Source organism: Lingula anatina, chromosome 5, assembly GCF_051362555.1.
Source record: "Lingula anatina isolate TDL-2025a chromosome 5, LinAna3.0, whole genome shotgun sequence".
Lineage (NCBI taxonomy): Eukaryota > Metazoa > Brachiopoda > Lingulata > Lingulida > Lingulidae > Lingula > Lingula anatina.
This window is the reverse complement of record NC_141771.1, coordinates 17167200-17193825: the sequence shown is the minus strand read 5'-3', so window position 1 is coordinate 17193825 and position 26626 is coordinate 17167200. Positions and strand designations below refer to the sequence as shown.

General features: G+C 35.4%; 2 protein-coding genes and 1 long non-coding RNA gene across 5 annotated transcripts; 2 read left to right on the top strand and 1 right to left on the bottom strand.

Annotated features, from left to right (window-relative positions):
- Window positions 1-807: 807 nt before the first annotated feature.
- LOC106178385 (uncharacterized) lies at window positions 808-8519 on the top strand. Its single transcript, XM_013561531.2, has 5 exons — window positions 808-988; window positions 1749-3186; window positions 3509-4226; window positions 6299-6960; window positions 7313-8519. Coding segments are annotated over exons 1-5 (3345 nt in total). The 5' UTR covers window positions 808-986; the 3' UTR covers window positions 7838-8519.
- Window positions 8520-9521: 1002 nt separating this feature from the next.
- LOC106178388 (uncharacterized) lies at window positions 9522-14141 on the bottom strand. 3 transcript variants are annotated; one of them, XR_015334487.1, is made up of 6 exons: window positions 13841-14141; window positions 12294-13342; window positions 11616-11674; window positions 11194-11258; window positions 10895-10987; window positions 9522-10411 (listed from the first exon to the last, which is right to left on the bottom strand). It is a non-coding gene; the product is annotated as an uncharacterized LOC106178388 (long non-coding RNA). The 3 variants fall into 3 exon arrangements; XR_015334488.1 differs by lacking the exon at window positions 13841-14141 and adding an exon at window positions 13664-13834; XR_001239953.2 differs by lacking the exon at window positions 13841-14141 and having other exon boundaries at window positions 12294-13834.
- Window positions 14142-14278: 137 nt separating this feature from the next.
- LOC106178375 (2-hydroxyacyl-CoA lyase 1) lies at window positions 14279-26626 on the top strand. Its single transcript, XM_013561526.3, has 18 exons — window positions 14279-14427; window positions 14996-15100; window positions 15438-15478; window positions 15960-16040; window positions 16761-16833; window positions 17163-17240; window positions 17652-17746; window positions 18098-18210; window positions 18787-18922; window positions 19586-19691; window positions 20055-20138; window positions 21992-22099; window positions 22695-22748; window positions 23233-23333; window positions 23706-23864; window positions 24158-24265; window positions 24650-24836; window positions 25239-26626. Exons 1-18 carry the CDS (start codon window positions 14368-14370, stop codon window positions 25272-25274), a joined length of 1725 nt encoding a protein of 574 aa, XP_013416980.2. The 5' UTR covers window positions 14279-14367; the 3' UTR covers window positions 25275-26626.

Here is a 26626-nt window from a genome sequence, read left to right as displayed (position 1 = left end):
CGGTTTTTATATCATTTAGCTATTTTACGACAATCGTTTACTATCCAATCAAGGTGACAGCCGAGCGTGGGATAGCCTGCCAGTGACATGACATGACCGTAAGGTGCTGCCGCCAGTCGGCCAAAATAAGCACTAAAATGCAGCAGGGGGGGTGGGCATGTAAAACTGGCCACAGGCAGTAAAATTTCACTCTGATATGAAATATAACATCAAATTATGGTCCAGTCATTCACATAGGTCTGGTAATAGAGGAAATTGTTTCAAGCTATTCCTTCAAAGAGCCAATTAGACTTGAGAAAATACAGCTTCACAGTGCGTACAACAAAAATATGGAATAGCCTACCCGATCAAGTTATCAGGGCAAAAAGCCTCAACTCTTTTAAGAACAGATTAGGCAAGTGGTGGGATGACCAGGAACTCAAATATGACAATTATAGGTCCTAAATCAACATCATCAGAAGTCACAAGTTAGTTTTGTAGGAAAAGTCCGATAAATCCAGTTGGAACCTGAATCGGAAATCAACGCTAATCTAATCTAATCTAAAATAACACATCAAATTAAAGGTAAATGAACACATTTATTTCTAATATTTATTTCAAAATTTTCAAATGATCCAAAATTGAAAAATAAACTCATTTTTCTCTTATGTGCAAATCTTCTTGATTCAAACTTGCTAAACAAGAAAGGCCGGAAGTGCCGTATAACCTGAAATGCCCGTGCACCGCATGCGACTCTTTGCGGGGCCAGCATTGTGTCGGAGGTGACAGGCGATCTCGCCTAAAGCATTCAAATATTTTGACCAATGGCAAGCTAGCAATACTATTTCTTCAAGATGGCGACTTTGTTTAGGGCTTTGCCCCAGGTTGTAATTGTAATACGTTTGCATTTTTAGAAAGCTTCCAAGGAGGAATCTTTCTTGTTACATACTCTTAGCCTCTGAAGGGATATTTCCACGTCCTGAAATTACTGGATAATAAACTGAGTGATGTAAGTCTTGATAATTTTCATAAGAAATGCATGTCAAGATTTTTGTGAAAGTTAAACTCGGTACTACTACTATTGCTAAGTAACATCTAAAGGTTTTCCATTTAATGTAAGATTTAACGTATGCCGTCACTAAATCATTTTTCTCTTAAATGAGAAACGGAGGGTAGAGGGATGATGTGTGAATATGAACCTTGAACATGGAGCTCATTTCATTTTAAATGCAAGTTTGTCTGCTCCACCCCTGATAGGGCTTTGTATCTCTTCTGCTTCTGTTAAAACCTGTCATTTATTCAGTGAAAACGTACTCAGGTGCATTTGTGCCTCTAGTGATCTATCATGTAGCACTAATCTAAATCAGTTTGCCCCCTTTTTGCTTGGAAAAGCTCCCCTCTGGGTAAAAATTTATCAACTAGGTACATGAATGTTTCATAGTAAAAGGTCCACTTTTTCAGAAAAAGAACCCCAGGGGCGGATCCAGAGATATTTTCTGACATTCCTCCACATTATCTTTGTTGATCCAACATCCATTTTTGACCATCATCCGACAGAAAAAATAGATACCTGTCAATGTAAATTTGAAAATCTGCCATCTTCCGGAAGACCCAGAAGATGGCCTAAATCCGCCCCTGAACTCCCTTTTGAAATTGCTTGCAATGGACCTGATGTAGAACATCTTAGAGTCAGTATGATAGTCATATTGGGAAATAATACTTCTTTTGTAATTATTTGCCTAAATGTTTTATTTCATTCTTGTTCTTAGGGAGCCCCACATCCAAACCAACAGTTTATTGGCACCCACAGGTTCAGCCTCTCCAATACAGCACACCACAGAATTACCAGGCATCAGCAGTTTGACGTCAGGGTTAAAAGCCGGTGACATGAACTCAGGGTTAAAGGTCAATGAAATTGATGCCTCATCAGGCATAGGACAACACAGTATGCAGGGAGACCACATTTCTCAACATCAGTCAACAACTCATGTAAATATTCAGCAGCAGCAGCAGCAGGGAGAGCAGCAAGATCAAATTGTCATCACCCCAGATATGTTACAGCAGCTGACAACAGGGACACAGCAAAATCAGCAACAGCAAGTGCAACATTTTCAGCAACTGACAACGGGAGCTCAGCAGCAACAACAGCAACAGATCCAGCAGCATTTACAACAATCTCAGCTTGAACAGCAGCAGCAGCAAATACAGCACCTACAACAACTTACAGCAGATGCCCAGCAGCAGTCTCAACAACAGTATTCTGCTGTCAATCAAATGAATATGACAACTTTAGCAGGAACTAGTGAACTTGTTCAGCAGCCGTCGATCACCTCCCAATTAGATCAAGTCTCGATACTAAATACATCGTGCCCAGTTGGGTCCATTCAAGGAATGGACCAACAAATGAGTACCGGTCAGCCCTCTGTAGAGACCACCTCAACCCTTCAGTCTCTCCCTATGAGTGTGGTGACCAGTGCCTCCCCTCTTGCCATGGGTCAGAGTGTGATGTGTTATGAGCAGCAAGGGGTCACTATATACGTCCCAGGGCGGTCACTTCTCGGACAAAGTCCACCGCCGGCAGTCACTGCTGTCAACCCGATTAATCAAACTGGAAGTGGAAATTCGATCAACACCACTTCTTTTTATGCAAATTCAGGGGGTGTGGTGTACAATATGGGAGATACCAGTCAAACAGGGGTTAACAAAGGCCCTGAGAGCTTCTTGGGTGGCCAACATGGGAGTCTCACCATAGGTGATATAACCAGCGCTGTAGAAATGGGCGTTGCCTCAGCAACGGAAAGCATGGAAGAACAGGTGTTGACTCTGCCAAATGGCCAACAAATCCACGTGTCTGTGCTGCCGCGTGACGAGGTCCAGAAGTTGTCTCAGCGTCTGTCTCCGCCACCAAAGCAAGAGCTGCAAAGTAAACCACAACAGGAACAGGAAGTGGATCAGAAAAGCGCACCTGGGATTCAGAAACTACAACCCCCTCCCAACCCGAACCAGCAACAGAAAAAGTCACAGCAAAATTTGAAGGAAGCTCCTGAAGTGGCACGGCAGGTCTCTAAAAAAGTGCCCATCGACAGAGACGTGAAGCCAAGTGTCTCAGTCCAAGATGAGTTACAGAATTATGGTGGACAACTTGTTGATTTCCAGGATACATTTGAGCATTTGTGGAAACTGGGCAGTGCCAAGAAAGAGACCAAGGTAAGGTGGTTCCAGCCAAACACAGGTGATAAAATACTTAACTGATTTTCTAGTAGATTTTCATTCATTGTCTGAATGGTACTGGTTAAGTACTGAAAACATGAATGACTCGGATACTGGATTCCGGAACTTGCATTAGCAACTGACCGACGTTGAAGTCTTAACCTGAGACCTTTCACTTGGTTAGGTAAATGACCTGGTCAGACTGGTCACCTGAAATTATACCCCACATATTTAGTATTATGATGAAAAATTTGTCTGCTTATAAAGATGTGAATTTTGGACGTAAAGTCAGCTATGTTATAATTTCTTTTTGTTCCAGATATTTGAAAGTGTCACAGCCACTATCTCCAAGCAGCTGCAGCCCCTGATTCCCGGCTCCATAGATGTCCATCTCAAACACTTGCAAGAGACTCGTGATTTCCAAATGGATGAAACTGATGACAAGTACACCATCTCTACAGACCTCGACTCTTTGGTATCAATCCGTCGAGACCTGCAAAGATTGGTCAATGGGCATGATAAAGGGAAAAATGACCGAGGAGTGATGTGTGAACTGCTGAAACCTGTCACCGTGACGCGGTCTGGACGTCAGGTGAAACCAACAACAAGAGAAGATGCCATTGAATTTTTTGATGATTTTAATAGCTCCGACCATGATGACAGTGAAGATCTGGTTGTGAAAACCCCAGTACGTAGGAGAAAAACTAAAACACCTTTGAAAATCACCAGTGCTAAGAAAGAACCGAATCCTTCTGTTATCATAGAACATGATGGCGACATGTGGGAAGGCGATGGAACCATTGACGAAACAAAAGTTATTGTTTCAAATTCTGATATACGGGATGAGGATATCAATCAAGAAGGAGATGTGAAGCCAGAAGACAGTTCCAATGATGATGATGATGAAGAAGGAGAAGAAGAAGAGCCAGATTTCAGCAATGATAACACGGAGAACAAAGACCCGGATGACTCCTGTCTCAGTGATGCAGAGGAGGGCACCACACAACACAGGCGGTCAAAGAGAGATGCAGTAAAATGTAAATATTTTTAATTTTAAGGATTTTATATTGGATTTTGGACTTTATTAGTACCACCAGCGTGTACGCTGGCGGTACTCATGGTTTTAGTCCCGACCCGTCTCGTCCGGCTCCGCCGGCTCCTGCGGCTCCGTTGGCTCCGTTGGCTCCGCCGGCTCCGCGTACTGGCGCCGGATACAAGTCACCGTTACCGCTTCTCCTCCTAGACCGCAAGGACCCCTGTCTCCATCTCTTGGATTTAGGTCACATATAACCTCAACTTGAACCCCCAAGTTTTTTTGTCTCAGTCGGTGCATTGACCTTGGCGTGACACTCGTTGAATTGCACCCTTGTCAAAATTTTTGAAAATTCAATGCCAATTATCTACCCTACGGAAGGAATTATGGGAAAAATTTCTACAGACGACTGACCGAAAGTCATATGTGGAGATTTCAAATATGCCCTTGGATTTGACCTTTGACCTTTGTTTCAAGGTCAAATGGGCCAAAATTTTCAAAAAAACGAATTTTTTTACGAAAAAAAAAATTATTTTTGCTGTTATTCAGACACTACACAGACTTAACCAATAATATTATTGGAAAGTGTTCCCCTTTGGGTCATCTTTCATCTCCGTGAATTCGGGGTCAATCAGTGCATTTTCACGGGAGTAGCAACCATAAGATACCGAAACTGAAAACTGTCTATAATTCGGGAACCATTAATGCTAGAGACCCGTTCTTTTTTGCATTTTGTAGAGCATGTAAAGCCTAACACTGCAGATGGTGTCCGTTTTTTCGTATTCCATACATTTTTTGAGTTATGCTGTATCAAAAAGTACATTGTGGTTGTGAAAATTATAACATTTAGTCCCTTATATCTCCAAAACTGGCAGAGATAGGTCTATAGTTACTATTAAAGTTGAATAGGAAGTCACATACTGGCAATTTAAATGTGACCTTGAAATTGACCTTTGGCCTACTTTTCACCATGAATTGAACTTTGCAAATTTTGGTTCCTTTTTATCTCCAAAACTGGCAGAGATAGGTCCATAGTTACTATTGAACTTGAATAGAAAGTCATATACTGGCAATCTAAATTGAAATTGACCTTTGACCTACTTTACACCATAAACTGAACTTTGCAACTTTTTAATGCTTTTATTTTCATAACTGGCAGAGATACGCCCATAGTTACTATTGAATTTGAATAGAAAGTCATACGAGGCAATTTACTGTGACCTTAAAATTGACCTTTGACCTACTTTTAACCATAAACTGAACTTTGCAATTTTTTTTATGCTTTTATTTTCAAAACTGGCAGAGATACACCCATAGTTACTATTGAATTTGAATAGAAAGTCATTAGAGGCAATTTACTGTGACCCTTAAATTGACCTTTGACCTACTTTTAACCATGAATTGAACTTTGCAAATTTTGTTCCCTTTTATCTCCAAAACTGGCAGAGATAGGTCCATGGTTACTATTGAACTTGAGTAGAAAGTCATATACTGGCAATCTAAATGTGACCTTGAAATTGACCTTTGACCTACTTTTAACCATGAATTGAACTTTGCAAATTTTGTTCCCTTTTGAAAGTTTTCTCTCCAAAACTGGCAGAGATAGGTCCATAGTTACTATTGACCTGGAATAGAAAGTCATTAGAGGCAATTTACTGTGACCCTTGACCTACTTTTTACGATGAACTGAACTTTGATTGTACCATATTTAGTTTTTTTTTTTTTTTTTTTTGCATATTTTGAGAATTCTTGTTGATTGCATTTTATAGAGCTTGTCAAGCACAAGACTGGTGGTGGAGTCCCTTTTTTTGGGTGGGGGGTCCATACGAATGGGCTTACTCCAGCTGGTGGTACAATATCCGGAGGCGGTATCGCCTCTCTGATCCTCTAGTTTTAATATTGAAAAATTTAAGTTTTATTTTAAACGTCAAAAATGAGGCAGATGCTTAAGTTTTGTTTTCCTTTGGTTATTAAATTTTAAGTATGTTGTCTGAACTATTATTTATTCAGTATTTACAAAAGTAACCTGATTTAATAAACATTTGTGCATATTACTTTTCAAATACATTTTTTCAGGTGAAAAAAACAAAGAGTATGAGGATACTTTACCCTTCAAATTTTGGTGTAAAATGTGTTCATTTAAAACTAAAAGGAAAGCTCAATTCGACAAGCACATGACTTGCCATAAAGTCTACAAGAAGCTGTATGCATGCACAAAATGTACTTTCAAAACAATACGCCTCAGTGTCCTCAAAAAGCACGAGATAAACACCCACAGCAAAGAATGCAAAAGCTGCCCTAATGCTAAATGCAAGTATAGGACAGACAACCCTGTATTATTAGAACGCCATATCAAGTACAAGCATAAAGAGCATGACGAGGGAAAGAAGAAGGTCAACAGATTTCTGTGTCCAACAGAGGATTGTGGGTACTCGTCCCATAGTATTATGCAGTTTAAGCGCCATCTGTCCTGTCACGCGGACATCATAAACGGCACGGACAAAATAATAATGAGGTACCAGTGCGAGAAATGTGCTTACAGTACTAAGAAAAAGGAACACTATTTGCGACATATTAAAGACGTCCATACCAATCAAAGGCCATTTTTGTGCGATTTGTGTGGGACTTCTTTCAAGCGAGCGGATGCCCTGCGCCAACACCGAGTGATCCACATGGAAAAGAAATCTCGCATCTTCAGGTTTAAATGCTCCACCTGTGACAAACCATTCCGTTCAAGGGTAGGTTTATAATAACCATTGACAAGAGACCATATTAACATTTCAATCTAAAATCAACACAATTTTTATGTCGTAAAACTGGAATATTGCTCTCCAAGATAACATAAAAACTTGTAAAATTGCTGAAAACTGCCATATTGCTTGTATTCTTATTGACCATCTTTTTGGCACTTTAAAGGGTCAGTTGTCCTATTGAGATGTCTCTTTCAGTCTGATGAGTCAAAATCTACAAATTTGCTCATTGGACAGTGTTGTTTTAGGTGACTGTATGAGTGGTCAATGTACAATATTGAGTTTTAGTAGACCTTGAATTCCTTGATGAAATTAAAATGTTATTGTTTTTTCTTCTCAGGCGCACTTAGCAGAACACATGGCAATGCACACTAGTATACGTTCATTTCTCTGTGAGATATGTGGAGCTTCCTTCAAGACTAAATCAGTCCAACGAAAACACGTGGAGACCATACACAAAAACCCGCGAGCCTTCGAATGCGGTCAGTGCCCAAAACGCTTCAACACGAAGTACGCCTTGCTGAGACACCAGAGGACACACGACGCCTTAAATAATCAGACACAGGAGGTTACTCAGCAGGTCCAGCAAGTGATACATAGCCAAGCGACACAACTGCCCCCTACAGTCCAGTCTACTCAGATCCTTATCAAGCCGGAGGACTTTCATCAGACAGCAGACGGACAGACAATTGTTCATATTACTCATGAAGGAACTAACACCGCGGTGCCTGTGTCTGTTTCCAACGGAACGCCAGTGGAAGTGACTTTGGAAGGTTATGAACAAAATACTTTTATTCCTTCCAATGAAGCCACAACTGCATTGCTTTATCTTACTACGAACCATTTTCAAACAACTCTTCAGTGATGTATTTACTGTAAAATAATCTGTTTATACATAAAAATTGTTTTTGTGTAATGCCAAGCAAAGTGATATGCGCATTTATATCTGTAAAACAGAGGTTGTTGTAAATACATTTTTTCAGTCATAATTTACATTAACAAGGTATTTGAGATGATAATATAACTGCTTTTTAAGTGGATAAAACTTGCCTTTGGAAAAGGGGTAAAATTATTTTGATGTGGATCTCTATAATTGTGCTAAGTGATGATTATATTGTTGCCTAATTATTAAAGTTTTTTCAAAAGTTAGGAATTTTTTAATGCATAGACGGTAGTCCTGAACATATAGCCGTCACCTGTTTATAATATTTATTATTGGATTTTTTTTGTCTTTTATTTATCTTTTTAATTTAAGCTTACTGGTAACTTTTTTTCTTTCTTCTTTAATAGTTATGTAAAGTGTGGATTTTGTTGGGGTTTTTTTCCTGTGTGCACAAAAACTGTCTAGCCAACAGTCTAGCCCATTTTGAAGTTGACAATGTTGGTAATAATCAAATAAATTTTTGTTATTGCATATGTGAGTTTCATTTAGCTTATGGTCACATTTCATGCTTATTGTTCACTTCTTTATGAATGGTCAGAGATGAAACTCTCCATTTATGTGGACATTAATAAAAATGAATATTTTTCTAATGATATTTCCCAAACCCCCATGTTGATCTATGACATTTAACTTTTGCTTTATTAGTACCACCAGCGTGTACGCTGGCGGTACTCGTGGTTTTAGTCCCGACCCGTCTCGTCCAGCTCCGTTGGCTCCACCGGCTCCGCGTACTGGCGCTGGATACAAGTCACCGTTACCGCTTCTCCTCCTAGACCGCAAGGACCCCTGTCCCCATCTCTTGGATTTAGGTCACATATAACCTCAACTAGAACCTCCAGGTTTTTTTTAACAGTAATGGATAATAAATTTTGAACCTCTGGAAAATAAAACATAAGGCTTGGCGGGGCTGGTCAAAAGTGACATTATTACATGAATTTTGAACATCTGAACTTCTAAGCACCTCTCATTTCTAGAATTTCAACCAAAATGTCCTACTCTTTATTTCTATTAATTTTTTTTAGGAAATTTATGGCACATTATTGTAACTCCAAAATTGTAACATTTAGTCCCTTATATCTCCAAAACTGGCAGAGATAAGTCAATAGTCAGGAAGTCATATACTGGCAATCTTACTGTGACCGGCTTGAAAATTACAGAACTGGTAAATATTCATAATACGTAGGTCAATTTTGTAAAGCAGCATGATCGGGGCAATTTTTACAAAAATTAACCTGCTTTTTCACAACAGTGGCCGTGCAAAATCACACAGAATAATACTGATTTAAAGCCATGTAATTATGTGAGCATTTTGATTATCTTTGCTCAGAATTGTATAGTTTTTTGTCAAAATTAAAATGTTTTCAATAACTTTCTGCTTTTTGCAACCTATTATTACAGTAGCATCAAATAAAAAATGTATAATGCTACTTTTGAGTAAAATCTAAAATATTCTAAACTCGATATATCATATTATTAATATTATTTTTTGACGAAATATACCTTAAATTATAAGAACGCACTTGAGGTGAAACTTTAAATGCTGGGTATGAGTCAACAATGATACACTGAATGTTACTATAAACATTAAAAAAACAAGCCAAATGTATGCAATTTCAAAGTAAAATATTTATTATAATTTCAGTTCAATAAATAATCTTGTCCTAACAATCGTATTGCAACCTTGTATTTAATTAAACATATATAAAATGTATTCAACATAAAAATATGCCATTGTGAAATAATTATGTAACTCAATGTAACTATTTCTCCAGACTTTCTCTTTAAAATACACTATAATTCAAATTTTTAAATAATTTCATTGTCTAAATTTCAGTACATCACAAAACAAATTTCATATTACAAAGAAAATATTTTAAAATACATATAACTTCTTTCTTCTGCTTAATACAAATGAAACATAACCCATAACAAAAGATAAACAACACCTAGTAATCATTTTATAAATCGGCTTCCTTTTAATATAATCATATCAACTTGTCATCTTGTAGTTCAAAATTTTTAACATCAATTTTCTTTGCAAACAACTATTCACTTTCCAAAACAATGCTTGAACAATGTTCTCTATGATGTAAACTATCATTTATGATTGCACAAATACCCACTTCATTAAAAGTACATAATCAAAATATATTTCCAATTTTCATATTTTTCTAATCCTAAGAGCAATTAATATAGATTCAATAATACAAACTACTTTACAAACTAATTTTATATTATACTCTAAACATTATATACAACATTACATTTTACTCACATCTTACCAAAATTATTTATAGCAAAATCATCATCATCATCAAATAACGCAACGCATTTAAAGAAGTTCACAAAAAATTAGCTTTAAAAGTTTCATTAAAATACCTTTTTCATACTTTAGAACATAATATTCAAGTTGACAACATAAAAAAATGTTATATCCATCTTGACACAGAAAAAGTTTTTATATCCAATCTTCCAAATTCCTTTTGTCACAATTGCCTAAAACAAAAATATAAGTATTATGATAAGGTTATTTAGGTGTAAAGCTGAGGGACTGTGGAGGTATTCTATTCACACATACTTGAATGAAGTCAAAAATTGAAGATGTGCTGGCATGCATTAGGTGTGTGTGAAAGTTATCTTCCAGAGTTTCTCAGTGGAAAGTCAAAGAAATAAACATGAAACAATGTTATTTTGACTAGTAATCTGTAATAAAAATCTAAGTGAAATTCAATAAAGCAACTATTCTGATTTTGGAACTGGACGGTATTTCTGTTGTTTCTGGCTCATCGACATCGCCCGCTGATAGTATTAATATAAAGAGATCAAAACATCACATCATTTGTCACATAAGTGTTAACAATTAGATTATAAAAGCAATATACTACATATTTATTCCACTCATTGACAATCCATATAATAAATATGAACATTTGTCTTCAAATGTAATGTAATTAATGAAACCAACAAAATATCTCTTACCTCACAAAAAAAATTATTATAATGCAAAAAGTCATAGGTCTATCTTCTCCCATTTCCTTGAAACTTATAACCTTTTGAATTTCCCAAAGGTGCCTGTAAACATACAATAAAATTATAAATACATTTATACTTACTTAAACATAAAATCACATCTGTACGAAAAATCCATTAACTAAGAAAATATTACATAAGCATATACATATACCACAAAATATACACTAGACAAATAAATATTATCTATGCAGCTTAATCTGCCATTATGAAAAATTCCTACATTTCCAATACAGAAAAATACTCACCAAATAATTAAACAAATTTGTAATTTAACCAATCCTTTTTCCTCTACATGCAATGATAATCATTCCTAAGAAACCAGAAATTAAACAAAAATATATAAATAAAAAAATTACAAACAACATGTCTATATACCAAACACTCATCTCCACAAATAAATGTTATAATTATAACAAAAATACTCTGTCAGTTCAAATTGACTTCTATTTCTACTACAAAAATAATATTTATTCATAATCAAAAATCCAATAAATTATTCAATTAACTTTACATAAATTACACTAAATGCCACTCCATTACTCTATCAACAACCAAAAGCACATTTCCCATACTAAAAAAAATGTGTATGTAAATTTTCCCTATTAAAAATCACCATTTGTTTACTCTGAAAAATAATACCATGTGATTAATTAATCACTATACTGACCCTGCTCCCATTACTAATTCCATATTATTTCCTACATCATATAAATCTACCTGCCATCACTGCAAAAAATATCAAAACAACAATAAGACTACAAAAGTACTCTAAGAGCGCAGACCTCAGCCAAGACAACAATTTTTTTTATTATTAATAATTACATGATTATTGATCCAGAACTCCACCAAAAACTAATCCTCTGTTCCTTAGCCCACTTCTTACAGTTTCAGAAAATTTTATCAAAAACAATCCACAATTTTTTCTATTTATCTTTATAACAGAGAAAAACACAAACAAAGATATGTATAAAAATAACCTCCCTGACAGAAGTAATAAAAACAATATTCTAGCATTGCCAAACATGCTCATTAATTTCTTTTACAATACATTCCTCCCACTTCTATCATTACATAAATCATTTCAAATATACATTTTATGAACCTCTATAAACCCCAAACATCAGACAATTTTCCACTTACTTTTCATTAACTTTAATACAGATTGTTACATCATTGATTGATTAATTGATTGATTGATAATAATAAAAAACAGTACCTTCACAAAATTAAACTATCATATAAATCTTCATTACTATTTATATTTATTACAGCCAAAATACAAACCATTCCACTCAATGCTCTTATTTCCCTTCACTCTGAAAACTCAAAATATATATTAACTCACCTTTCAAATATAGCCTCCTCTCCTTTGTCTCCTCCACCCCAAACCATGGGTTTTAACCTCCACACATAACTATGAAGAGACTTCACTCGCAAACAAAAAACTATCATTTGAACTAATACAACTCCTACCCTTCCAACTAAAATGAACATTTAACAAAAAAATTACACCAAAAATTGACCATTAAAGAGCTATGCCATAACCGAATACTATCCCTATTCCCTAAATAATACAAGAAATTTACATAAATGATACCTCCTGAGCAGAAAACAGATCATGAAAAAATTCAGTGGCTGCTCAGTCCAAAAAGTGAATCGTGTTTGAGAACAATATATCTACATATAACTGAAAGTTTGAAAAAACGACACACCCACCAATAGCAAATTAATAGTCGTTTTATTCTGTGCTGCTTCCCAGTAATCATTCAATAAGTATTTGTATAGATTTGTAAAATTATTGCTAAGTTGTTATGACTAGTGTAGAGAGCCTGTAAAATGTAATATGTATGCATTTTAGTGCTCAATAAATATTATTATCATTATTATAAACAGTTTAAGAAAATAACTTTCTGTGATAAAAAAATTCACTGTAAATAGTACTTGTTTCTCATAAAATATAGTAAATTTAGACATTGTTTTCTGTTTATACTATTTTCTCTAAGTTTTCAATTAACATTTCTCTTGATTTTGAATAAAAAAAACGTCACATCTGCAAATATCAAAAAAATACTGCCACAGAGGTATTTCTTTTGTGCGATAACAGCAAAACATTTTCTCGCCAAGTGTAAACTTCACACTTTCTTTTGTTATATTTAAATTTTACGTCAACCTTACTTTCTTCTAACAACCAATCGTAACCTCTCTAGCGAATTCTGATAGTCTCTCCTCTTTCCATATCTGAGATAAATATTTCAAAATAAATGAATCAGCAGGTTTAGTGCCCTTAAATTCCAACATTTTGACTGACTCTTCATGATTAAGTTTTGTGTGGGGTCTCCACCCAATCATTTCCTTCATCCAACAAGATCTCATACATGTTTTGGCTTTCCATACCTTTAAAATAACCATTTTAAAATTAAGTAAACAATTAATTTCATCATTCACAAATCACGTACACAAAATATATCCTCCTTTATATTTCTTCATTACATACAACAAATTAAACTTGCATTAAAATACTGTCACAGACCAAAGGTTTTGATGTCAGAATATCACTGAAAAGCAACCATGCCAAACACTCAAATGAAACATGTTTCCATAATACATGTAGAAATCAGTTGCACGGTGATTCACCCTATTACACCTCAAACATTACTCCGTCATCTTAGCTTTCTACACAATTGCCTACATATTACAAAATTATTTAAAACATACCTTAATTCTTCTGCCTGAGAACCTTAACTGATATATTGTCTCCACACACCTTTTCAACTACACCCTCAAGAGCAAATAATTTAAATGGCTTTTTTACTACCATGATATTTATACCTACAGGTACTTAACTCTGATATATGCAAACATATCACTTATCATCTCAATCTCATGACTTACCTGTGATCTGTGCATTTATCAATAGGGGGCGTCTCGATAGTCCGAAGGCTCATTGGTCCGAAAAGTGGTAACACTTTCATCAATTTTTTAATCAAGGGTTCATTTGTCCGAAGGTTCTATAGTGAATATTCGGACCAATGAACCTTCGGACTTTCAATACACAGCTTTAATGAATAATTACCGTCACAAATTTGATCACTTCAAAGCTCATGCATATTCTTTACCTAATTACTCATCAGACAAACAAATTAGTGCAAAACATCTGGCCAGACAGATATATATTTTTTAATTATATTTGCATCCACTTTCATTTATAGCAATTAAGAAATTTAATAATCTGCTAAAATTCACTCACAAAGGGACGACATAACTTATATAAAATAAAGTCTATATTGCGAGCAGAAAGGCCGTTAATGAAGCTTTTAGAAAAATATATAAAATCGCGCGAAATGCAACTAATGTTTACACAACGAAGCAGGATCAGACCTCCAGGGAGAGGAGACTGCCTGATCATGTGACCAGACAAAATGGCGGACGAAGCGATGGTAGACGGGGCAAGCATCGTAGCTCAATCGTTGAAGGCTCAGGTTAGTTAACCTCATTTAAAAGTAAAGGGGAGCATTTGATTTCAATGTTGAGCTAAGGTCCATATCTTATATTGAATTTGAGTTGGTTATTTAACGCAACTGAGCGCTATATATAAATTGCAATTAATGAATTATATTCGAGCTCACAAGAGTTTGCTTTTAGTTTGTACCTAGTTACTGACCTGTCACAAACGCATTGGATAACAGTGAATTTTTTCGACTTCCAAATTTAACATCCGTTTTTCAGGTTTTCACTGCAATAACATGTTTGTCCTTATGTAGTCTATAGGTTTTATTAAAAAAAAAAACTGAAAAAAGAAAAAACTAAAAAACATCAGGACTTTTATTTACACTGGTACACTGTATCATGTACTGGTACATGTATTTTGAATGGAAATTAAAACTGACATTGGTTATTGTTATAGATCTTTTTAACTACTTCATTATTTTGATATGCCTTGCATTAATAGAGCGTGAAATACTTATAATGAGCTTGCATAACCTATTGCTAACTATAACACAGTATTGTTATTTATTTATTTATTCAACTCTGGTTTATCTATTCTAGGGAGTGGAGTACATATTTGGGATTGTGGGCATTCCAGTAACAGAGGTGGCTATAGCATGCCAGGCAGAAGGAATCAAGTTCGTAGGAATGAGGAATGAACAGGCAGTAGGTATTCTCCCAATGAAATATACTGTTTAACATGTGAGGGTGTGAGGGAAAGTGTTTTCAAATGTCATTAATGATCATTTAAGTTACTGTGAGTATTCTTTTGATGGTTAAAAAGATGCCAAGAATAGTGTGGTTGGTTTGTTCCTGGCTCTTGACTTTAAAATAAGATATTTTATTTAGTGCATAAGTCTTGAGCAGTAACTGTTGTTGTTGTTTTTTTTTTCTTCTGTGTGTGTCTGTGTGTGCATGTGAAATATTGATATTTGTAAACGCATTCAGTTATTGAATGGCAAAACTTTCATTTTATATCCATGGTCAATGCATCATTTTTCAGGCATCTTACGCTGCTGGTTGCATAGGGTATTTAACAGGAAAGTGAGTATTTAAGTCATTTGGAGCATCATTCATTTTATATTGTACATTTACTACAAGCAACTCTGAATATCAGTCTAGTGGGATATAAAGATAGGAGAGAATGGCTTAGATATGGTATTTCATCATGTCTTTTTTTTTTCTTTTTTATAAAACTCAATCAAAAAGATTGTTCATGATTCCGAGGATTTTTACTTACTAACACTATTTGAACAACCAGCCTCCACTTTAATAGGGGTTACTTGCTAAATTGCACTCAGCTTAAGTGGATCTAATGTCTGGCATGCCTACTGAAGCTGTTAGCGGGTAATTAACTATCCTTTAGCAGCTTTACTATGCATGCCAGACATCTAAGCCGCTTAAGCTAAATGTAATTCAGCAAGAATCTCCTGGGAGATGGGACGATCTTGCTAGATCGATCTAGGTCTGGGAATGGGGTCTATGACTAAAATTTAAGTAAATAACAGCATTTTGTTTTTTCTAGGCCTGCTGTGTGCCTTGTTGTCTCAGGGCCAGGACTGGTACATGCTCTGGCAGGGATGTCCAATGCCAATGAAAATGGCTGGTGAGTTATCAATACAGTACTAGTAACAGGCCCGTAGCCAGCTATTTCAAAAGGGGGGTTCTTTTTCTGAAAAAGTGGACCTTTTACCATGAAACTGTCATGTAACTATATAAAATTTTACCCAGAAGGGACCTTTTTTCCAGCAAAAGGGGGGTTTTGAACCCCCCGAACCCCCCCCCCCCCTGGCTACGGGCCTGAGTAATGACTCAAACAAAACTGAAAAGCAGACTACTTCATAGTTCCGTTCACTGCAGCAAATGTACTACGTCCATTTGCAATAAACTTGCTGCAAGTTTTCAAGAACTTTTGCCATGCAGATGAGGTCTAAAGACTTTTTTGCAAACTTCCCAAAAATATTAGTCTTAAAACTTGCAGCAGATTTGCAGCAACAGCAATGTTGCTTGCAACAATGTGCAAACAGTTGCTTGCAAACTGATTAGTTTGCTAACTGATAAGGTTTAGGAAATAAGTGCTTCACTTAGTCTACTATAAGTGCAATCCTAATTGATTATTCTGACTGAGGATCTGGTAATGATGATGTCATAACTGGCTTGATAAAGGATGATTTTGTAATAAATGTTCAATATTTCACCGTTTTCACCAACTTTATTGCTGGTGTTTATTAATAATCAACCAATCAATGAAATATTATATATATATATAGCATATATTATATATAGTATATATTATATAATTATATTTATAACATGTGTTTTACAGGCCACTGATAGTAATAGGTGGGTCTACTGATGCTGACCAGGAGGGTCAGGGTGGATTTCAGGAATTTCCTCAGGTAAAGGCATACATGTTTGTATACATTCTGTATCTGTAACTTTATTTCTTTCTTTGTCTGTGTTCAGTTTAGAAGTTATTGTATTAGTGATTGTATTCAAGAACGACTCAAAACCATGAGTTTGTAAGAAACATATTGTTTATTTGCCAGACCTGGACGTATGCGACACATGTGAATAGGCAAATGTGCCTCAAAATGAGACAGGGCATGTTTTATACCTAAATGAACATACAGGAACACTAACAAAAAGACATGAACACACTACACTAGCACAATCACACCTCACACATACACACATGTTACACAATTTTCTGTGATCTATTTCACAGGTGGAAAGCACACGTATCTTCAGCAAGTTCTCTGCTCGACCAAGCAGCATTGAGAGAATCCCTTTCTATATTGAAAAGGTAAGTTTAAGTACACATTAAAGTCAACCATCATGAGATTCAAAGAATGCCAGATGCATGTACCCACCTTTCAACCAACATATGCTGTATACACACATTGAAGAACTGATGGAATATGTATGTTGTTGGGGGAAGTACCTTGAAACTCAGCCTACAAGTTTTTAGTACCCTGACACTCAGCCTACAATTTTTTAGTACCCTTACACTCAGGCTGTGATTTTTTAATACCCTGAAACTCAGGCTGTGGTTTTTTAGTACCCTGACACTCAGGTTGTGATTCTTCAGTACCCTGAAACCCGGACTGCAAGTAAAAGTGAGCTTTGATAAAAAAATGTTCCTGTAAAAATGTATACCAGTGCCTTAGAGTTGTAATACTATTATTATTAACCTCCTTTTTTTCACATTTTCAAGGCAGTACGGTACAGTACCTATGGCAGACCAGGTGCTTGCTACATTGACTTAGCTGGGAATCAGATCAGAGGAACTGTGGCAGAGAGCGCAGTGTGGTAAGTGTGTGTGTGTGTGTGTGTGTGTGTGTGTGTGTGTGTATGTTGGCACATGCATGTTTGCTGCCAAAAGTGTAGATTTACCAAATTAAAACAAGAATGAAATCTTGCACTATAAGAGCATAAAGGGGACCTTTTATCTTAGGCAAATCACCTGTATAGACCTTATTTCCCTGGTAGTCCCTAACTGACCTAATCAGTACTAAGATGACCATACAAGTAGTTGTAATACCCAAAAAAGCTAAAATGCATTGCAAATACCTAGATTAATGTCATAGTTAAAACACCCCATCCCTTGGTTTATAACCTCCATCACTTCAGCAGTTAAAGACGTTATATTGGACATTTCAGGCAGTTGACTCCCTGCCCACCACCACCTAAAACCCTGGCTGACCCCAGCAGTGTGAAGACGGCCATACAGGAGCTGATGAGAGCTAAGAGACCACTGGTCATTGTAGGAAAAGGTGACCACAGTTTTAAGGTCTATTCCCAATGAAATTATTATTCTACGTAGATAAATCCAGCTCTGCAGGGACTCTCGCTGAATGTTATCAGATTTACAGATTAACATGCCTCCTCTTGTTTACAGCTTACTTGTATAATCTAAATCACCAGTTTTTCTGTATTCTACTCAATGCCAGGGGGGATACTTTCATTGGGAACGGACCCTTAGAGTGTTCATCACTGCTTGATGGAGCATGACACATTGCATTAGTGTTTATAAACCTATAAACCTAAATTTTCTGCTGTCTGCCTTTGTCATAAGTATCTAATATGCAAATATGTTAACTGTATTAATTGATACACTGCAAAAATACATTTTATATTTTTTTTGCACTTGTAGCACTAAGCTTGTCTGCAGTGTTTTACCATACTGCCTTTTACTGGTATGTTGATATCTGTTCAAGTGCATTTTTCTTATAGATTTTTTTGCATTTGGGATGTGAACTAGTACATGTATTTTGCATGTATAAATATGGGCATAAGTTTATAAATAGATAGGAAAAAATACCTGAAACATGTTATTTGATTTATTTTAGGTGCAGGATACAGTGGAGCAGAGGGCTCTATTCGTATGTTCTTGGAGACATGTGGGCTGCCATTTTTACCGACACCCATGGGAAAAGGTGTGGTAGCAGACGAACATGAACTTTGTGTCAGCGCTGCAAGGTCAAGGTCAGTAAACCCACAGTAATACATGGTCGGATTCATCACCCTCTAGCTTTTGTTAGACAGATATACAGATGACAGATGTACAGAAAAAAATAAAAATAATTTAGGTTCAGATTGATACTCTTTGAAATGGATTTGGTATGTGCATGGAAGTTCAAATATCAAAACTTTTCTGATTGAATCCAAGTGATGAACTTGCTCCTCATACAGTATTTTGTCTTCTCCACTACTTGCCCATACCAACACCTTGCTGCACTAGATATGTTACAACTAACACACTAAAGCTGTCAAATCAGAGCATTTGATGGTTGTGTCACATTCATACTAGACAGTATATGCATACATATTGAATTTGTCACACTCCTCCTGGAGAAATTTAGAAAAAGAAATGTGGTGGCTAAAAATATATATCAAACAACATTCATGCACTTCAGTGGTTGCATGTTCATGGAAAGTTACACTGACGTAAAATGAATAAAGGTGTTTTGAAAAACTGCTTCATCACACCAGGGAATTATATGAAGATAAACTTCCATGATCACACGCAAAACATAAGAAGCTTAGGATGATTTTATTCTTCATGAAAAATGTCAGATTTAAACATATATGTGTCATAAGATACTAGTATGCTTGACATTTACAATTTAATTGATATGTATAATTCAGGGCTCTCTTACAAGCAGACGTTATATTGTTGTTGGGTGCCAGACTGAACTGGATCCTTCATTTTGGAAAGCCTCCCAGATTCAGGCCAGACGTTAAAGTCATTCAGGTTTGTGCAGGGTGGACGACCAATATTTTTACTGTTTTTTCATTCAATCACTTTTTTCGATTCTTCTTTACAATATCTTGTAAGTAATTTTTAAAAATAGGATATAAACATTAAATGTGCTCATAAGTGTGGGGTTGAAAACCATTGGTGCTGTAAAAGTGGTGCATGTTACTCGATCACTAAATTCAATCCAATAATTTTATTCTTCAAACCAATATCTTGTTACTAACCATAAAAAGTATAATTTAAACATTCCAAATTGCAGGTTTAGTGCATTTTAAAAACATGTAGATTTATAATACCATCGACTCAGGGCATAAATGTGTTATATCCCATAGTTAAAACTTCTGTTCCCTGTTTTAGGTTGACCTGTGTCCGGAGGAGCTTGGAAATAACATACGTCCAGTTACGGCCTTGCATGGTGATGTGGACTGTGTGGTCAGGCAGGTTAGTATTATGGGATGTAATGGTGGTCAGGTTCCTGTTAAACAAAAATATGGGTGAACAATGAATGCCCCCATGACAATCTCAGCTCAGACTTGCTTCTGTACTAAATTCTGTAAAATTTCAGACCAATGAATCAAGGTAAACAGCCTTTAGATTATGTGCTGAAAAACAACTTAGCCAGTGGGGTTTTATAACCCAAGATTTTAGCCAAAAAGTAAACTTTTGACATTTTTGTGAAATTGGTTTTGGGGCAGTTTTACAAAAGAACATAAAAACATGAAAAAAATATTCAAAAAAATTGATCTTCATTTTTAAAGAAAATAATTTTGGTTTACTTTAATAAAGGATGAATCCAAATAGTTCACTAAAATAAAGTCAAAAATTAGCTATTTCTTTCTTTTTAAAATGAAATGGACACAATGTTCCATATAAGTAGACACCTACTATGATGTAGGGTTCAAAAGTTTATGCCATCTTTTAATTAGAAAATTTTTGTAAAACTGACCTATAGTATTCGAATTGGCATTAAAGGAATCATGCATTCAACTTCTTTTAATGCCAGTCCCCCTCACCCCCTTAGAAATAGGCACTGGTAAAAGAGCTATAAAAAAACATTAATGGCAAATAAAGAAGGATAATTAATTCTTATATGAATGGCTTTAAATTACGTAAACATGTAAAAAAAATGCAAGATCACAATACTTGTTTGGTGAAACTAATGGGAAATGAGATTTTTTTTCAGTAAGGTAATTACTCAGTATTTTCAGTTGGAGGAAATTGTGAATATTAAAGGCACTTTTATTTTTAAGTCATAATTTCTTAAAATAAGAACATTCCTATTGATGTTAGTTACAAAATCAGAACATTCCTTTCGAATGTTAGTTACAAAATCAGAAAGCAGGCTACTCCATAGATCTATTTTAGGCACTAAAAGCACCATAGATGCCATATAGATATATCATTTTTGTGATTATAAAATTATTAATCTGAAACTTTGTTATTTTTGCCCATTTAAAAGATTGAGTCATTGCTGTATACCTGTTGAGACAGTCACTGTTGCACTTGTCAAACCAAAAACATTTTAATGCAGTTGCTATATCCAGAATGCTCTACTTTATATTTTTACATCTCATGTAATGAAATGAGTCACCAATCAGTTTCTGTCTATTATATTGGTATATCAGATTTCTCTTACCGTTTTGATGACGCAGATGTTTGTTTTTAACCTTTGGCTGTGATTCCAGGAAACCTTTTTTTAGGAATTTCATTAGATATTGGCTTCCATTTCAAGTTGCTGAGGTCATAAATCTTTTTTGGGCCTCAGCTGAGTAATTAAGGTTTAATTTTAGTGAGTAAATACAAAAATCACGGACAAAAACATTTAAAAACAATCATCAATTGGAAATTTGGTCTTTTTTTTTCATTTTCTATTTTTCGTGCATTACAAACATCCAATGGCAAATATATGTATACATTCAGAAGGCAAGACAAATCAGAACTGTTTAAGGTCTTCAAATGTCACCTAAAAGTGAATGAATATTTTCAGACCTAAACAAGCAGAATTGGTTTTGGATGATGTTTTGAATGTTATCAAAGTCATGAATGGAAGATTAAGTCTGAGACAAACGTCACTGAATTACATGTAAATGAACCTGAATCAATAAATGCTTGTAGAAATTTCACTTTTAATTCTGCAGCTGTAGGATAATTACCCCCCCCCCCCCCCCCAAAAAAAAAAAAAATAATAATAATAATAATAATTGACATGTACACCCTGTGTCATCAAATTTTATTCAAAATATACATCTCAATATAAATTAAGTGTTGCTGGATCTTTCATATTTTTTTTTCAGTTTTTGGAAGAGCTGCAAAGGCTGCCCAGTGGTTTTAGATTTGACCCCAAATCTGAATGGTGGACCAGCCTCAAACAGAAGATTGAACAGAACAAACAGAATTCCAATGTAAGTTGTTTTTTTTTTAATGATGAATGTTTTAAGGAGTCAGTGGAATCCCCGTGGAAATTTTTTTGCTCAACAAAGATGGATCCTTTGTTGTTTGTGCATTCCTGTCTACTACATGTAGTAAACACATTCACAGTGAACTAAACATGGTGTGTTTTCGATTTCCCTTAAGCCATGGTCTTCATTTTATAATACTTTCAATTAAAATTGAATTTAAATCACACCTTTCATAGAAAAAAAATTTTTTTTCATAGTTGAGAACAGGGAAAAAATAACCAATATTCTTCAAAAAGGCATCGATAGATGTCTGGATAATGGCTTATGTTAGAGCGCATTCAGAAGAGCGGACTAACAGATCCACGTATTAAACATCATCATCATCATCATTTAGAGCCTATAGTGTTCCACTGTTGGACAAAGGCCTCAGCATGAAACGTATTAAACATGCTTACTGTTTAATTCTCGATTAGGCACTGAATAGATTCCCCTTGGGGATTATGCAACGAGCATTAAAGTGGGCCGTCCATATTTGATCCGCGGATCTGTAAGTCAGCTATTCTGAATGCGCTCTTATATGTTTATACTTTACTTTCAGAAACTCATCCAGGACACAGAGATTCCTATGAATTACTACACTGCTTTAGACAGGGTAAGCAGGGCTGGATTTCCCACATCCACCTTAGAAATTAAGCCAAAGGCTATAGACTGAAATTAAGGCTGGCTTTCCCAGAAGCACCTTAGAAATTAAGTCAAAAGTTATAGACTGAAATTAAGGCTGGCTTTTTCACATCCACCTTAGAAATTAAGTCAAAATTTTGTTGTTGTGTATAAGCTATAGAGTGAAAATTTTGAGGATTTTAACTATGGGCCTGTAATAAGTTTTGATATACTAGATCCATTAGCAGTAATCCATATATAATGTACGTATATGAACATCCATGTATTGGGAGAGAACATATACTTATAAAGCAGAACAAAGGAGATGTATCTGTCCATGCAGGCATGGCATTGGCATTAATATGAAATGATTACTGTGCATTTGTCCATTTTATTTTATTTTACATTCAAAATGCAGAATATATAATTTAAAACATGATGTCTGGCTTTGAAAATTTAAAATTTTTGTGTTTTAGATCAATGCTCTCCTCCCCAAGGACTGTATCATAGTGAATGAAGGGTCCAACACAATGGACATAGGAAGAACCATGTTACCCAACACTTTTCCCAGGCACAGGTAAATTATTTGTTTGGAGACATGATTTTTGTCACATTCTAGAAATTTTTGAAATGGCATTCTAACTTTTTAAATATTTGATATTGGGTGGGTAGCAGAAATTTGTATCAGATATGTGGTTTTTGTACAACGTATACTACTTTATTGAAAAATTAGATGCAAACTCTGAATAATGCTAACTCTTTGTGTTTTTCATTTTGCGTATAAAAATGAGATTGAGTTTTTCATTACAACTATATATATTCATTCAAGATGTACGTAGCTTTTTTGCATTTAGTTTAGTTCCTTGATGCTATTTCAATTAGGAAAAGTAATAAAGATGAAAGCACAAATGTTAATACAGAAAATTGTTTAAAAAAATGTGTATTTCAGACTTGATGCTGGCACTTTTGGTACGATGGGAGTTGGGGTTGGGTTTGCCTTGGCTGCAGCCCTCTATTGTCGAGACCACCAGCCTGGAAAGCGTGTCGTCTGCATTGAGGGTGACAGTGCAATAGGGTTTTCTGGAATGGAAATGGAAACTGTCGTAAGGTTAGGAATAGAACTTTTATCATTTGTTATTGGTTAACAAATTGTTATCTTGTGCAAAAGTTGTTTAATATGTTGCTTAGGGAAAATTTTTCCAATGTAAGAAAATTTATTTCTGAAAATTACAACCCACAGGTTAAAATTCTGAAATGGAAAATGTTCAAGCAGGGGTAGACCAACCAAAAACATTTTTAAATCCTATAGCTGCCGTGTAGACAAAAGTTAACATATTGCTGCAAATACAAATCTTGTAATTTTGATGACATATGTGTAACCTTTATTTCCTATCTCCACAGGTACAAACTGCCCATCGTCTTTGTTGTCGTAAACAACAGTGGTATTGGGCATGGCATAGACAAAGAAACGTGGACTTCCATGACAAATGAGGAGGACCCCTGTATTGCGTAAATATTACATTATCTACATTTATCTGTGAATATTCCCTAGAACTGATGGGCCTGGGAAGCAGGGAACATGAACAGATTTGTGCTTTTGCCTTGCGTCACTCCACATGTTAGTAAAAAACCATTTATAAACTTTGAAGAGGAGGCAAAAATGGGCAAAGTAACTTAGAATAGCCATTATGTCTGGTACATGTAGTAGTATATATCCCTATATCTGAAATGAGGGAGAAAACTGATTTTCAAAATTATGGTACATCACAACAGCCTTATTGCAGTCCTTTACATTTTGAAAAGATGAGACACATTTAATGAGAAAATAAAAGGGAGTAAAATATATATAATTTGCTAAACCTCTAGAAATAAACATGCGTGCACTAATTCTAGGAGTCCACCATTCTCTTTATCTCCCATGGTACGCTACGATCAGATGATGAAAGCGCTGGGGGGTGAAGGGTACCTTGCCATGACCCCGGATGAAATCACCTCGTCTCTGAGGAAATGCCTGGACGATAAAGTGAAGCCGTCCCTGGTGAATGTGATCATCAGGGGGGATGCTGCCAGAAAACAACAGGTGAGGTGGTTTACCTCTGAACAGTGGCAAATTTTAGTAGGCAAATCTGGGGTATGGGGTATAGCTTCTGAGGAAAGAGCTCCACTTATAGGGGGCGCCACTGTTAGGATGTCAGGTGTTGAAACAGTTTGGCAATTTTGGTTTGATGCACCCCAGTGCGTACCAAAGAGGTCATTGATTAGATAATTTTTGGATGCTTCAATTCATGTTTTTTTTTTTTTTTTTTTTTTTTTTTGTTTGTTTGTTTTTTATTTATTCTATTTTTTTTTTGGACAACTTTTATGCAAGAAGATTAACAATAATACAGATGAAAATGACATGGACTAATAATGAAAACTATCAAATATCATCTTTTAGAATTGTTATTCATTTGTTCTTTTTTTTTATTTATTTGATTTCCAGGATTTCAACTGGCTCACCCGATCCTCCAAACTGTGAACATGCAACAGATCACTAGGGGGAGCATGTACAAGATGGTGCCAAAGAGCATTTTTCCATAAATGAATGAATGATTTGATTCAATATGCACAATAATTAATGACTTTTGAATAGGGAATATTGACTTATATGACTACTGTAATTATATAGAAGTCCCTTGTGAATGTGATCGTCATTAAGCACAATAGCACAAAATAGTATGTAGTATTAATAGAAAATTGATATATTTTTAAGGCTTTAGACATATGCATAAAGGAAAAATCAAATGGCATTTATTTTTTCAAAACAATGGTTTTGCATTCCTTTAAAGGTAGTTGATAAACATTTTTGTCGCAGATATATATATATATATTTTTTTTTTCTAGACAGCAGCAAATGTGCCTATTTCTTACCTCATATCATCAAAAATGGTGATGTTTTCCTTGTCTCAAGTTAAAGAGCCAAAGTGGAATTTTGTCAACACTTATATCAAAGGAACTTTATACAGGGTTCAAGCTTAATTAAATTTTTCCACTCCAAATTTTGCTTAGCTATGAATCATTGCTTGCCCCACCCCTGCACTTGGGTACAATGATTTATACCAAGTCCAAAGCCAGTAATTTCAAAAGTAGGGTTCCTCTTTTGAAAAAGTGGACCTTTAACCATGAAGCCTCACCAGAGGAGCTTTCTTCTGTGGAAATGGGCGATTTGACCATCGCCACCACCCTTCCCCCCTCCCCTCCCCTCCCTCCCCCCCCTTCCAGCTACTTGCCTGCACACCATTTCTTATTAAATAATTTAGTTCTACATGTCTGGCCAGGTACTTAAAATGCCATGTCTTCCTAACACTTCAAAAGGAAATTTTACAAATTAAAATAGGAACCTTAATTTATAATTTTTAATGTCTGGATTGGGAAAGATGAGTAGCTTTGCAAGATATGTAGGCATAAAAAATTTCATTTTGTGACATTTTCAAATTATTTTGAGAGGGAAAGGCTATGGTAACTTAGGATAAAAGAACATGGCTAGTCAATAATAAAAAGCAGTATTAGGAATGGATAAACAGTCAAACACTCATTTTATTTCACTTCATATCATTTCTTTTGAGAGTCTTGTTTATGTGAGGCTATTATTTAATGGATAATTTGAAATATTCACCATTGTCTGTTGTTAAGTAGCTGTCATGAATGAATCATGAATTGTTAAGTAAACGTATATTGAGCAAATGGACCAGACTTTTATCAAAAAACCATCATGGTAGTATTAGTGGATCAGGGAAAACAACAGTATTTTTTTCCTGCATTGGATAACAAATTCTTGTGTGATGCATAATTGATGATAATATTACAATAAAAGGTGCTGCTTTCATCTGT

Bases quoted from the DNA above. Each gene is read 5' to 3' on its own strand.
- LOC106178385 (XM_013561531.2), top strand. The intron at 3,187-3,508 runs GTAAGGTGGTTC...TTTTTGTTCCAG, and splicing joins GTGCCAAGAAAGAGACCAAG to ATATTTGAAAGTGTCACAGC. The intron at 6,961-7,312 runs GTAGGTTTATAA...TTTTCTTCTCAG, and splicing joins ACAAACCATTCCGTTCAAGG to GCGCACTTAGCAGAACACAT.
- LOC106178375 (XM_013561526.3), top strand. From the start codon at position 14,368: ATGGCGGACGAAGCGATGGTAGACGGGGCAAGCATCGTAGCTCAATCG. The intron at 18,923-19,585 runs GTCAGTAAACCC...TGTATAATTCAG, and splicing joins GTCAGCGCTGCAAGGTCAAG to GGCTCTCTTACAAGCAGACG. The intron at 23,865-24,157 runs GTTAGGAATAGA...CTATCTCCACAG, and splicing joins GAAATGGAAACTGTCGTAAG to GTACAAACTGCCCATCGTCT.